We start from the raw sequence: 13927 nt of genomic DNA, 5'->3' as shown, positions 1-13927 counted from the left end.
GTGCATTTATATATATATATATATATATATATATATATATGTATGTATATGTATATATATATATATATATATATATATATATATATATATATATATATATATGTATATATATATATATATATATATATATATATATATATATGTATATGTGTGTGTGTGTGTAAGTGTATATGTGTGTGTATATATATATATATATATATATATATATATATAAGGGCCTGCTACCCCTTCACCTGTACTACTGTTTGCCCCTGATGACTGATGCCATGTGTACATGACTTGGCGGAGTGAAGCACTTGTCCACAGCCCGCATGCACTACACCTCTGTCTCCAGTAGGTGCTAACAGTGCAGTATGCCATATTGTATGCCCTCCGATTGGTCAGCCACAGCTACTCTCTCTTGTTAGCTGTTCCATCACTTAGATTGCTAGCCAGTCCTAAATTTGTCTGGTTTAGAGGCAGGACTTCATCCCTCAGTGCGCAGAGCCAGCTACAGACGTTACATTCTCTGTAGTGGTAACCGTGTAGTGGGATAGAATTGTTGTTGTTCTTATTATTATTGCTATTATTATTATTGTTTTGTTGTTATTATTACTCTTATTGTCATTATTATTACTGTTATTGTTATTATTATTATTGCTATTATTGTTTTGTTATTATTAATCTTATTGTCATTATTACTGTTATTGTTATTGTTATTATTGCTATTATTATTATTAATTTTATTGTCATTATTATTGTTACTGTTATTGTTATTATTGTTATTGTTGCTATTATTATTGTTTTGTTGTTATTATTACTGTTATTGTTATTGCTATTATTATTATTGTTTTGTTATTATTACTCTTATTGTCATTATTATTACTGTTATTATCATTGTTATTATTATTATTGCTATTATTATTGTCTTGTTATTATACTCTTATTGTCATTATTATTATTACTGTTATTATTATCGTTATTATTATTGCTATTATTATTACTGTTTTGTTATTATTACTCTTATTGTCATTATTATTACTGTTATTATTATCGTTGTTATTATTATTGCTATTATTATTACTGTTTTGTTATTATTACTCTTATTGTCATTATTATTACTGTTATTGTTATTATCATTATTATTATTGGTATTATTATTGTTTTGTTATTACTCTGTCATTATTACTGTTATTGTTATTATCGTTGTTATTATTATTGCTATTATTATTGTTTTGTTGTTATTATTACTCTTATTGTCATTATTACTGTTATTGTTATTATCGTTATTATTATCTCTATTATTATTGTTTTGTTGTTATTATTACTCTTATTGTCATTATTATTACTGTTATTGTTATTATCGTTGTTATTATTATTAGGAGTAGTAGTAGAGACCATTCCAGAGGTACTAAAACAAAATGGGAAAAGGCTGACTTGCGGGAACTTGGCCTAAACAAAGAACATGCAGTCATGCCTTTCCTGTTATTCCTCAGCAGGTAATGAATTATTCCACTCAGATGTATAAACTGTATGGTTTAAAAGAATTAGTTTAGGTAGTAACTCTACCCTAGGTTTGTAACCTTTTATAAAATAGATGTGGTTTGGTACTTTGCCTTACCCGGAATATAGATTGTTTTGGAATCCCGTCCAGTAAATGGTTACACTGAGCACTTGTCATTCAAGCAGACTTGCTCTCCAGTAATCTCTTCTGCATAACTGCATTGTATGCTTTTTTCTCAGTGAATGGACAATGTCACTGGTTGGTAAATATTTGTTAGTTGGAACAACTCCATCATGTTTTACCAAGGACTGAAGTCGCTGCATTCTTGACTAGAGCCCTATTTGAGGATAGTGATGGACCACATTAGTAATTCATATATTAGAGTAACTGATAAAAATTCTTCAGTGAGTTACCCTGCAACAGCTAAATGAAGCTGGGATAGTGGATGAAAGGGAATTGAAATCTGGGTAAGAGAGAAACACCATTCTGGAATTGTTGCAGTGGTTTTGTAGGGGGTTAGTACCCAACATTCCTACAACATCAGCCCTCTCTTGCTTAAGTGTAAAACAATTAAAATCAAAATATTTGTTCAACCTATTCAGGGTGATTTTTTTTTAAGTCATGATTAAGTGACTGTTTGAAAAAGAACATGTCCAAAGTAAAAAAAAAAAGTGTTCACACGCAGTCAGATGATTCTGGAAATGGAGATGGTGATCTGTGCAGCTCAGTACAAGATGTGACCTAAAAGGATAGTGCGGGCTGAAGTTAACTGCTGCGTAGGAATATGAGACAGTAACAAAGTATTCCTGGTCATACACTAGCCACGATTGCCAGACAAAGCGGTGAACTCCACAAAAGTGCAGACTTTATCATAGTTGCTACTCATTGAATGCTTCATAGCTTGGCCATCTGTATATGTTTCTTAAAATTATGTAATTATGCACACCTATTAAATATACTTTTGTATGTTTACTTAATACTATTCACTACAGATACATTTTGAATTAGATCTTTGTATTAATTTACTTTGTAGTAACTTGTATTTCCATAACACTGATTTTAAGGGTGGTGCGAGGAACTCTTGTACCCTTGCTCCACTTAGGAACTACACGGATGTTAAAGAGGGGCTGGAGAACCCTTAAAAACTATATTTTGGAAAATAAAGTTCATAAATATTGTTGATTATGAGTACAGGTATACCAAAAAGAATCATATATGCATTTATCATGTGTACTGGTATTTCTGACTGTCATCAAATTCCTTAGCTCACCTACTTTCAAAGTGAAAAGATAGGCCATAGTAGTCATAAAAAGGTAAGCTCTACATGTTCCCGTGAATGATTGTGTTAATGAAAAATAATTAAAAATGAAAGAAATTGTAATATGCCAAAAATAAAATAGTAAATTTTCTGTCTGAATCTTATACAGATAATGCTACACAATGGTATGTTATTCTTCAATAAAATATACAACCCACAAAGAAGGACACTTGGGGGGCACCAGATTTTAGGAATAACCATTTTTGATACTTTACTTACTAATAAAGTATTGGAGTGGTTATTCCTAATATCTGGTGTCTCCGAGTGCCCTTCTCTGTGAATTGTGTGATTGCTGCTTGCTGCAGTCTTTGGGCATTTGTTTTCTTCTGTTTTGTGAGCTTCAATAAAATATGTTGAAAAAACTGATGGCCGTCTAGTTTCCCTAGTTCTGAGAACAGGTACAAGGTAAAGACTGTAAGACATTAATGCAAAGCAGTTTGGAGTGTGGAGTCTGTGTTCTAAAATTTCTCAGAGAAATGTTCTGATGACATCATAGAATGACACAAAGAAGATATAGTTGTGTAGTGCAGGACATTCTTTGGGGATGAAGCAATGTTACTACAGTGATTTTTTTGTTAATGTATACAAGCAATAGCAAATTAAGATTTTTCTCTCATTTGTCTTGCTTCTCCTGAAGCCTATTCCTTTACCAGCTTAATTTGCCATCTTTCAACTTCTGTGTGAAACCAACTTAAACCCACTTCCTTCCTTTTTGCCCCATTTTATTTATTTGTAATCGTATATCATTATGGAAAAGTTTCTTGTGAGCCTCACATAATGTGCTTACACATTTTTTTTATTTCTCTGCCATTTTTTTTCTGAAGTCTTAGTTCTGAGAGTATTTGATAACTGTATTTAGGGTCTATATTAGAACATCGAAGGTTCAAAACTTTGAATGTTCTAATATCAACCCCTATTCAGCGAAAGCTGAAAACATTGAACATACAGAACAGCAAATTTTTTCCTAGGGAAAAATTTGCTGTTCCAAAACACATACACACAACACAAGCACACCAAAGAAACAGCAATCCACACACATACACCTAAAATCTTACACCTAACTCTACACTAAACTATACACACATCACTAACTATCCACTTACCTTAACCCAAACCCTAACCCTAAGGTCAGTCACTATCGCACACTCACCTCACCCGCGCCCTAACCCTAACACACCTACCCTGCCCTAACCCTCATGTCCACACAATCGCACACATACCTAACCCGCACCCTAACCCTAACTAACCTAACCCGCATTCAATCGCACACTTACCTGAACCCGACCTGTAACTTTCCACCACAGCGCTGAAAATACCGAAGCAACAGAAATGGAAAACCAAATTCTTTCCCTAGGAAAAAATTTGGTTTTCTGTTGCTTCGATATTTTCAGCTTTTGCTGAATAGGGATCAATATTAGAACATTCGAAGTTTTGAAAATTCAGTGTTCTAATATAGACCCTATATTTAGTATATAATGTGTTTGAAGCAGACGTGCATTTTTTCTTTGCCTTTCTCAAAGATGGAAGCAGAAATGATCCAATAAAGTGCTTGCTTCTGCTGTCCCTGATGTCCAGTTTTCAAACAGAATGTATAATTTGGTGCATCTGTCAACATTTATCACCATTAGGTTGTGTAACTTTGTAAAGCTGCTGTTGAGCCTATGTATGTAAAGGATATTTCTACCCAAATGGCAAGTTTCCCTCATCACGTGTAGTTTGCCTTCCTTTAATCCAGCTTGAGAGCCAGATACATAGCAAACATAATTTAATTAGTGCTGTTAATTTAATTAGTGCTGTTATTGATTTCTGCCTGAAGCAGTTTCTCTACGTACCAGTTTGATCTGAGTTTTTTTTTTTTTTAGAAATGTATTATTTTCTTCAGATATTTGTCATATCACCTGTGTCATGATGTACGCTAGCAAGGGCAGGTACATTACAGACTTTTACAGCTTAATGTCTGGTTACTGTTTCTGTTTCCAGGGTCAATGGATTTCATAGTCAAGGTAAACTTTGTTGTCATTCAGACCCACACATGAGTCAGGCTAAACAAAATGTCATTGCTGTGAGCTCAATATGCAGATATAACACACATAAAAATATAACAGAATAAATATAAAAACAGAACTACAGACTATGTATTACATTAACATTGACACAAAAACAAAACTGCAGACTCTATTTATGACATCAACACTGACACAACTCTAGGACATAATTACAATTTTTCTATGTCTATCTGTAGAAGCAATAAGTATAACACAGTAGATACTGCACTTAGAGGCCTACCTAGATTTTGCCAAGGCCTTTGATACTATCTCTCGCTCAGGAATCATAGATAGACTCACTAAACTAGGCATAAACCCCTATGTCATAAGATGGGTTGCCAACTGGCTCACTGATAGAACCCACAATGTGAAAGTAGCAGACTCCAAATATGACTACCGACCAGTTACAAGTGGTGTCCCACAGGGATAAGTCCTGGGTCCTCTCCTGTTTGGCATCTACTTCTTTGAAGTTCAAGCCAACACAAAGGGACTCTGGCTGACCAAGTTTGCAGATGTTTGCAAACTGGGAGCCATTATTGATTCTCCAGCTGATGTATACATTCTACAAAAAGGCCTCACTGACATCAATGACTGGTGGCAGAACTATGGCTTTAAGCTCAATGCCAAAAAGTGCATTTTCATTCCCTTTGGGAAAAATTTGGTGCCCGTGAACTACCATATAGGCAGTAGTTCACTAAACACCAAAGGTGTGATAAGAGACCTGGGGACACAGGTTGCCAGCAACCTCTCCTTTGATAACCACATGTGCCACATAGAAGGACTTTCTGACTACAGTGGCATACAGTGGCAATCTCATTACAAAAGGTTTCTCATCCAGAAAGAAAGAGGTCATAATCCCTCTCTACTCACCCCTCATTAGACCTTTTATAGAATACAATGCCTCATTTGGTATGTACCTCACTAGACACCTACAACAACTGGAAAGGCCACAAAAATACCTCACTAAGAGGATCTTAGGCCTTCGACACATGCCCTGTATGGACAGACTCAATAAACTCCAGCTATACTCTGTCTCTTATCGGCGATTTAGAGGCGAACTCTGCTTGTCCTACAAAGCCATGTCTAACTCAGAGCTGCTAGATATGGTACACCTAAAGAAATCCCAATCCCTCCATGCCACACGCTCCAAAGACCTAAACCTCATTACCACAACAAACAGAACATGCTGGAAGGACAGGTTCCTAACCCAGAGGCTTCCCATACTCTGGAACAAACTTCCCATTCACATCAAGCAGAGCACGTCACTGGCCCTCTTTAAGAGAAATCTTGACAAGTGGATGGGCAATAGGAAGTTCACCCCGGGGATCACTTTAGTGGCTTTGCTTGACAGGGACACTGGCAACTAACTTTGGGTGGCATGATGCCAGGGAATCTTATTGGGTTAGGCTTATAATAGACTCCAGGGCCATTAGCCTAGTACACGCCTATGAACCTAAGCAGTGGTAGATGAGGGACCATTTTGTCCACTGCACGGAATGTATCTTGTATTTCAAGTTATTGCACAAAAGTAATAAGCATTCGGTGAGCTATTGCACAAGTAAGAGAACCTAATAATGAGTTATTGCACTTTAAAAAAAGGTATTTCCTTCAGCTTATGTGGCCACTGACTAGGTGACCTAATTGGGAGTGTGGCCTAATTGTTAAGTTGTTTGCCTTACAAACACAAGCTGCAGGGTTTGAGTCTCACAAGGGATAATTGGCTAGGCTTAAAATGGCTCGCAAGGGCAGTTAGCTTAGTACTAACCTATGAACATTTTGGCTTGCCTTGCTACACAAGTTTAATAGTCTGATGAATGAAGCTATTTCTGAATCTATTCGTTTTGCAACCCATTTTAAACCCGATGCTGACTGCATTCTGCCTTTTTATATGCAACTTAAAATGCTGTTTACAAAATGGCCACAAACAAAAATCAAAGTATGTCTCTCAATAGGCAAACTGATTGTCTTGCTACAGAAAGTAAAAAAGTAGGAGATAAAATACTTTCACTACAAGTCAGTGGAAAAGGATTACAACAGCAGGTGTTCTCTCCTGTAGATTCTTTCTCTTCATGAAATTATTTTGGGGATGAAGAAAACTTCCCTTCACTGAAAAATGAAATTATGCACCATAACAGCATTTTTTGGGGGTGGGTACAACAAATTAGCTAGCTAACAGTGATGGAGACACACCAGTATTGCAGAAATGTTGCTGACCACCTGTCCATGTGAACCTTGGCTCTAGATTGTCACTGTTGAAGGGACATCCCAACCCCATGTGCAAAAGTGGGAAAAGAGGTTATGAATGGATAGATGAAAACACAATGGTAAACATGATTTCTAAGTTTTTGAGTGTGGTTATCTTTTAAGAGGTGCACTAGTCTTCTGTATTTGATTGCCGCGGTGGTACAGCGGTAGCGTTGTTGCCTCACAGCAAGAGGTTTTCCTGTTCAGTTTTCGGCTGGAGTGCCTTCTGTGTGGAGTCTGCATGTCCTTCCCGCAGTCGAGTGGCCTCCGAAAGACATGTGAATGGGCGTGCCTTCACTGAAGGTTGGGCTGGCAACTCGGCACCAAAAAAAAAAAAAAAAATCGACTGCCAATCATTAGCGGACCGGAGTTCTTCTGTGGCGACCCATAACCGTGAAAAAGCCAAACAACTAATCTTCTGTATTTGCCTTTTTCTTTGGAAGATGGGAAAAGCTGTCAAAAGCCAGTTCAGTCAGGACACAAGAACCATTTGGTCAAATGTCAGCCTGAGTGGAAGGGCAACTAGCTGAATGCCTGTTTGTAACATTTGCTGAAGACAGTGATGCTGTGGTTAGTGTCAGGACTGAGGTTACATTTAAGATTTAGGGTTAAATTTAGTAATGTAAGGATTGTTATGGCCTGCACAGGGCCTACCTAACTGTAGTATGTAGAATAGTTTATCGTTTTACCATGTGCATTTTCATTTAGTGTACTTTTTGAAGAATTGATTTTCAGTGTTTTTGTTTTTTGCTTGTATGGCTTTTATTTATTTACAAATTACATTACAAATATTTATGTCTGTTTATTTTTACTGTGCTTTTTTTCTTGCCGTCTTTTGTGTCTATGTTTTTATTGCTCTTTCTCTCTTACCCTGTGTCTACAAATATTGTAGACCTCATATTCTATTTTAACAGGAAGGACAGTTTTATTAGAGCAGGATGTTAGGTCAGTACAATGCTTTAGGTACTTCTAACAAAGCAATGACTGTATTTCATTCTGTTAAAGTTAAACATATTTTGTATTTTGTACTGTGCGTTTCTGCTGTAGGTTTGTAGTTTAGTAATATACTGAGACACACACTGTTCTGTTTTTGTAGTTATCTCTCTGAAGAAGAAGTGTTGGATAAGAAAAACCCTTTTGTCCAGTTGGTGAGTGGAGTGGTTTGGCTTTTGAGAAATGGCGAAGTTTACATTAATCAAAGTAAAACAGCTGAATGTGAGAAGACCGAAGAAACAGGTAAAACTGCCGCGATGATTTTCATTATAAACCCGAAGCCACTGTCACTTTTAGTGTACAGTTGACGAAGTAAATTGCTAAGATTTGTATTAAAAATCTTCTCAGTAATGGTGCAGGATAGCAAAGACATCCCAAAAGTGCATGAATTCTGCCACCTAACCTGTTTTTTAGAGTAGTTAGAGGAATTGTTAGCGTAGTTAAGAATGTGTGTATATTTTTCTGTGCATCTATATGTACTAGAAGTAAATAGCAAAGCACTGGAGGCATTCTTATTAAGTTAAATGCAGTTTATTTACAGTTAACAGCTCAAAGTTAGAGTTCATTTCCAGCTTCTTAATATACCTTCTGGTTACTTACAAATGAACGGAATGTGAATTTTAAATGTCTGAAAAGAAAAACAAGATAAAGTCCACAGACTTGATACTCCAGTTTAGGTCAAGCTGCCTTATAATTTGTGGTGTTTCCACAGGCAGGCACATGGCACTCGCCAAGTATCCACAGTTGGATTCCTAGTATTTTGCAGCTTCTTCTAGTTGAGGCTTAAAGGTAAATTAGTATAATGGCAAAGACATACAGAATGCTGTTTGGCTTCAGAGTTGAGTAGGGTCTGCCAGTACCCCTCGGTCAAATCTAGGATGGTCAGAAACCTTGCTTTGTCTATCCTGTCTATGAGCTCAGTCTCTCTGGGCAGTGGATTTGTGTCAAATGTGGATATTTCATTCAGTTTCTGGAAATCATTTTAAAATCTTAGACAATCGTCTGGTGTAGGGATCAGCATGACTGGAATGTTCCGTTCACTATGGGACTCCTAAACAACTCCTAACTGAATTGTGTTTCTCACTTCTTCATTAATTACTTTTCCATGGAACTCTGACACTCTGTATGGTTTTAGGTTTACCAGTTTCTTTATGCTTCTGATTTTAAATATGTTTTACCAGGTAGCTCAGAAAAAAAAAACTTTATTTCTCAGTAGGAACCGTCACTTCTTGTCTCTGGACCTTAGATCAAGTTTTGTCCATTTGGACAGCAGTGGTCAAGTTCCCTGATACCATCTTATTGGTGTCTCGGTCAGCTCCCTGACTGACCACAGAACTTCCTTCTGTGGTTTTAACACCCATTGTGATATATCTGCTTTAATTTTCTCTTTGCAATCTGTTTTATTTTGTGTTATAGTTCATTCATTTTCTGTGCCATCACAAAGGGACCTTACTGTTTGCTAAGAATTTATTTTCGGCAGAGGGAACTACCACTTACACTTGGTGCCCTGATTTTTAAACTCTGAGTCTCTCATTCTAATTTTGTACCCTCCATTGCATCTTCTGTGCCCTTTGCAAGTATTTTAACTATTGTATTAACAATTTCAGTCTTTCAAATTGTTAAATTGTGTATCACATTTTTAAGCTGAATTTTCTCTTCCTCCCAAGTTTCCTTTGGTATGTGTCCATAAGCCTTAATACTCTTTCTCATATAGTAATGAGATAGATCCCGTTGAGGTTTGGGGTACCTCTCTTACAGCAGAAGGAGGTAAGAGAGTAACTGATCCAAGTTCTTAGCCTCCTGCTCTATGGCATTCTGTAGCACAGCTGTCAGAGTGTTATAAAAGAATATTACTGACCAATCAGTCTGAGGGTGGAACACTGAAGGTTTATCATTTTACTTTAAAGCATTGCAAAGCTGGTGCATTATACTAGACATAGATGGAGTTCCTTGGTCCATGCGTATTTCTTTGAGGATCAGTACCTTAGGAAAAGTAACACTAGTTCTTTAGGTGTTGCTGTATTATTAGCTTCTCGCAGGGATACTGCTTTAGGAAACTTGGTGACATAATCAGCGATCACTAGGATGTATCAGTAGCCATTACTGATGGGCCTGCACGAATTATAGCTGTCCAGTCAAATGAGACTTCAGTAATTGACACAGTATCAGCAGTCTTATGTGCCCAGGATGTGCTGCTGTCTTGTGACATTCTGTGCAAGTTGCACAGAAGTCCTCAATGTATTTCTATATACTGGGCAATAAACTTTAGCTAAAAGTCTAACTTTGGTTTTATCCATCCCTGAGTGTCCTCCTCAAAATATATATTTTTACTAGTTTCATTATAATAGTTCTGTAAGATTTTTGAATTAACAGTTGGTGAATATTTTTTTCTTGCCTTTGTTGACCCTAAACAGCAAATCATTCTTCAACCCAAAAAGGATATTAGTTCGCCGAAATCGCATTTCAGTGGACACCTAATCATCTACCCTAATTCAGTGAAAATCATTTCAGCAATTTGCTGAATTTACTGAGGGCAAGGAAATACTTGCTCTACTGCACAATGGACTGACAGCTAAGCAAATCGAACCCACCCAAGTGGGGGGCTGTGCCCCCCACACACCCCCAACTATATATACCAACTCCATGACTGCACTGCAGTGGAGAAAAGGGCAAAGATGTGCTGTAGGGCAAGTATTTCCTTGCCCTCAGAAAATTCAGCAAATCGCTGAAATGATTTTCGCTGAATTAGGGTCACTGATTAGGTGTTCGCTGAAATTCGATTTCAGTGAACTAATATAGACCCCCCCCCAAAAATGGGTATGAGGTGGGCCCAACCTACTCATTTCAAGGCAGAGGATCTCACTGCCAATTTTGTGCCTTACCCTTTGACTTGTCCACTACTCCTGGAGTCTTTACAAAATGTATGGCTCCAGTGATGATGTTTTGCAGGACAAAGGGCATCCACATTTGTCCGTATCTAATTGACTGCATTATTCAAGCTCCATCTGTGGAAGGGATGCAGGCATCTGAGTAGTTGACCATGGCTTGCTTCTCCATAGGTATGCTTTCACTCAGCCTCCAGAAGTCCTCCAACCCTCTACCAGGATAACATTCCTAGGAGCAGAACTTGACGTCAGGGACCAGAAGACCTGGCTTTCACAAGACAAAATCATGTTGGTATCACAATATTTCATGGAAATATCTTAAAGGAGCACAGTCTCAGCCAGGAAGTTTCTTTGGGTTTTTGAATTCATGCCATCATGCATGCTGATAGTCCCCCTTGTCAGAATATGCAGAAACTACAGTGGTACCTGAAAAAACTGTTGGTGCCAGCACAGACATTCCGTGCAGACCCCAATTCCCTTCCTCTCCTGCATCAAGAGGGAGTTTCATTGGTGGATGCAAGCCTTCAGGACCAACCAACCAGGGAGTTCCCTTCTGGCTTAAGTCAGGCACCTAGATCCTTAAAACAAATGCTTCAGACCTGTCCTGGGGGTGGGGGCTATTCAAGAAAAATGGCTGTTCAGGGCACTTGGGAAAGTGGACTATGCCAAAAACAAATCAACCATAGAGAGATTGCTGGCAGTTTACAGGACAATGGTTGCATTCAAAGCTCAGTGGCAGCCAGGTACCCTTCTCATAAGGATTGATAATACCGGAGTAATGTGATACATCAACAAAAAAGATGGTACCCATTCACATACTCTTTGTGTTTGCTAGCCATGCAGTTTTAGAAATGGACAAGGGATGGGTCTAACCCTCTTGGCCTAGTACCTACCAAGGCATGAAAACAGCCTTGTAGGTGCTGTCAGTAGAACAAGCCTAAAGCCAAATGACTATATGCTCCAGACAGAAATGTTCCTTCAATTGACTCACGTGTGGTGTGCCTGAAGTAGACATTTTTGCTTCACTCCAAACAGGTGTCTCAAGAAAATGTTGCACGTGGACCCCAGAGAGGGGAAGCACAGATGACACATTCCTCCTTCTTCCCATGGACAGATCTGTGTCTGCTGCTAAACCTCCCTGCCCATTATCCCTGGGGTACTACAGAAAATCAGGGAATACAAGCCAAAAATGATCCTAGCTGCCCCCCCCCTCCCCAATGGCGCAGGCATTACTAGTTCTCCTTGCTTCTCAGTATGGTCAAGGAAGAACCATGAGTGCTGCCACTGAAGGTGGGGCTATTTTACTCAGAACAAGAGGTCCAACATACAGCCTCACTCGACCACACTGAAGCTGGTAGGGTGGCTGATCTAGCAGTTATTTAATCCGGACATTTGTTTTCAGAAGAAATCTTACTCGTCCTAAAAGCGGATAAGAGGCCTGCCACTAGGAAATCTTACACTTCAAAATGGACGTGATTCTACTTCTGGTGCCTTGATACAGGGCAAAAGCTGCTCCAAGCCTGGCTGCCCCTGGTCCTTAACCCTCATAACTTTACAAGAAGGGGCTGCAGAAATTATGCCTCAGCCATCTATGCTTGTTTACCACTTGGACTCCCCTGTCTTCTCCGATCAGTTCTTAAAACAATTAACAATTTCTTAAAGGAATTATGCACCTGAGACCACCCAAAAAGAACCAGCACCCCTTTGGAACTTTTTTTTGCTGGAAAAAAAATTATGGCGGTGCCCAGGGAAGCTGCGACTATGTTGGCTCATGATACAGGATTGCTTAATCTGTCTTTTTATGGCAAAAAAAGGAAGCAAGAAAATCCTTTTCCAATCATTTAAATTATGTTACAATAGCTTACAGCAGAAATAAACTACTGGAAGTCAAGTATTCAATTGTACCATCATTCTGGCTGGATTCCCTGCATAGTATACGGCATCTGGAGCCTGTAACACTCCCAGAACTACTGGAACTCCGTATCCTAACCAAACAAGCTTCAAAGTACCTAAATCGGGGAATGGAAGGTTCTGGAACAATCAGGATGAGACCCAAAAGTGAAGAGATGTAACAGATTGAGGAAAAGAGGCTGCAGAGCTGGAATTGCTGCCAGATTGAAAACAAACTCTCACAGGCCTGCACTTCCTTCAGTTCTGCTAGCAAATGTGTGCTCATTAGACAACAAGGTGGACTTTCTCAGCCTTGAGCTCAATACCACAAACTAGGTGAGAAATTCCTGTCTGTTAAATCTTTACAGAGACGTGGTTAAATTACAGGATTAGTGGCAGTGCTGCAAGCCTTGATGGTTTCACTTTGTTCAGAGCTGATAGGAACCTAGCTCTGTGTGGAAAAGCCAAGGGAGACGGAGTGCGCATTTTTGTGAATGATGGCTGGTGCAAAAACTGTAACATTGTGAATGAACATTACTCTGTAAATGTGGAATTTCTGATCCTGAAATGCAGACCTTTTTATGTGCCCAGGTAACTAAATGGAGTCTGCAGCAGCTGTATATATAACATTACTGAAGCACTAAGTATACTGCATAGTACTGTATGTGAGCTGCAATGCAAGAATTCTGACTGTGCATTTATGCTAGCTGGTGACTTCAACAAAGCAGATATCTGGGAGGTGCTACCCAGTTACTATGAAATTGTGGATTTTCCCACAAGGGGAGCAAATACTCTGGGCAAGACTTACACTAACATAAAAGGAGCATACAGAGCAGTACAACAACCAAACCTGGGTGACTCTGATCACATCTCCATAAAACTAATACTAGCTTACAAACCTCTCTTGATCAGAGCTAAGCCCACTGTGAAACAAATTGGAGTCTGGCATGATGGAGCCATGGAAAGTCTCAGGGACTGCTTTGAAGCCACAAACTGGGATGTCTTCAGGGAGGCAGCCATAGTGAACAATCTGGTGAACATAAATGAATATACTGAGACAACTGTGGCT

General features: G+C 38.5%; 1 protein-coding gene across 1 annotated transcript in view; it reads left to right on the top strand.

Moving 5' to 3' along the window:
* Nucleotides 1-13927, top strand: part of NAGPA (N-acetylglucosamine-1-phosphodiester alpha-N-acetylglucosaminidase) — a 953155-nt gene that overhangs the window by 388896 nt on the left and 550332 nt on the right. Inside the window, exon 3 of the mRNA XM_044066565.1 lies at nt 8187-8326. Coding sequence (XP_043922500.1) covers nt 8187-8326 — 140 coding nt within the window. The remainder of the gene's footprint in view (nt 1-8186; nt 8327-13927) is intronic.

This window comes from Protopterus annectens, chromosome 3.part1 (genome assembly GCF_019279795.1).
Source record: "Protopterus annectens isolate FY-2018-M chromosome 3.part1, PAN1.0, whole genome shotgun sequence".
Lineage (NCBI taxonomy): Eukaryota > Metazoa > Chordata > Ceratodontiformes > Protopteridae > Protopterus > Protopterus annectens.
This window is presented reverse-complemented; position numbering and strand designations above follow the sequence as displayed.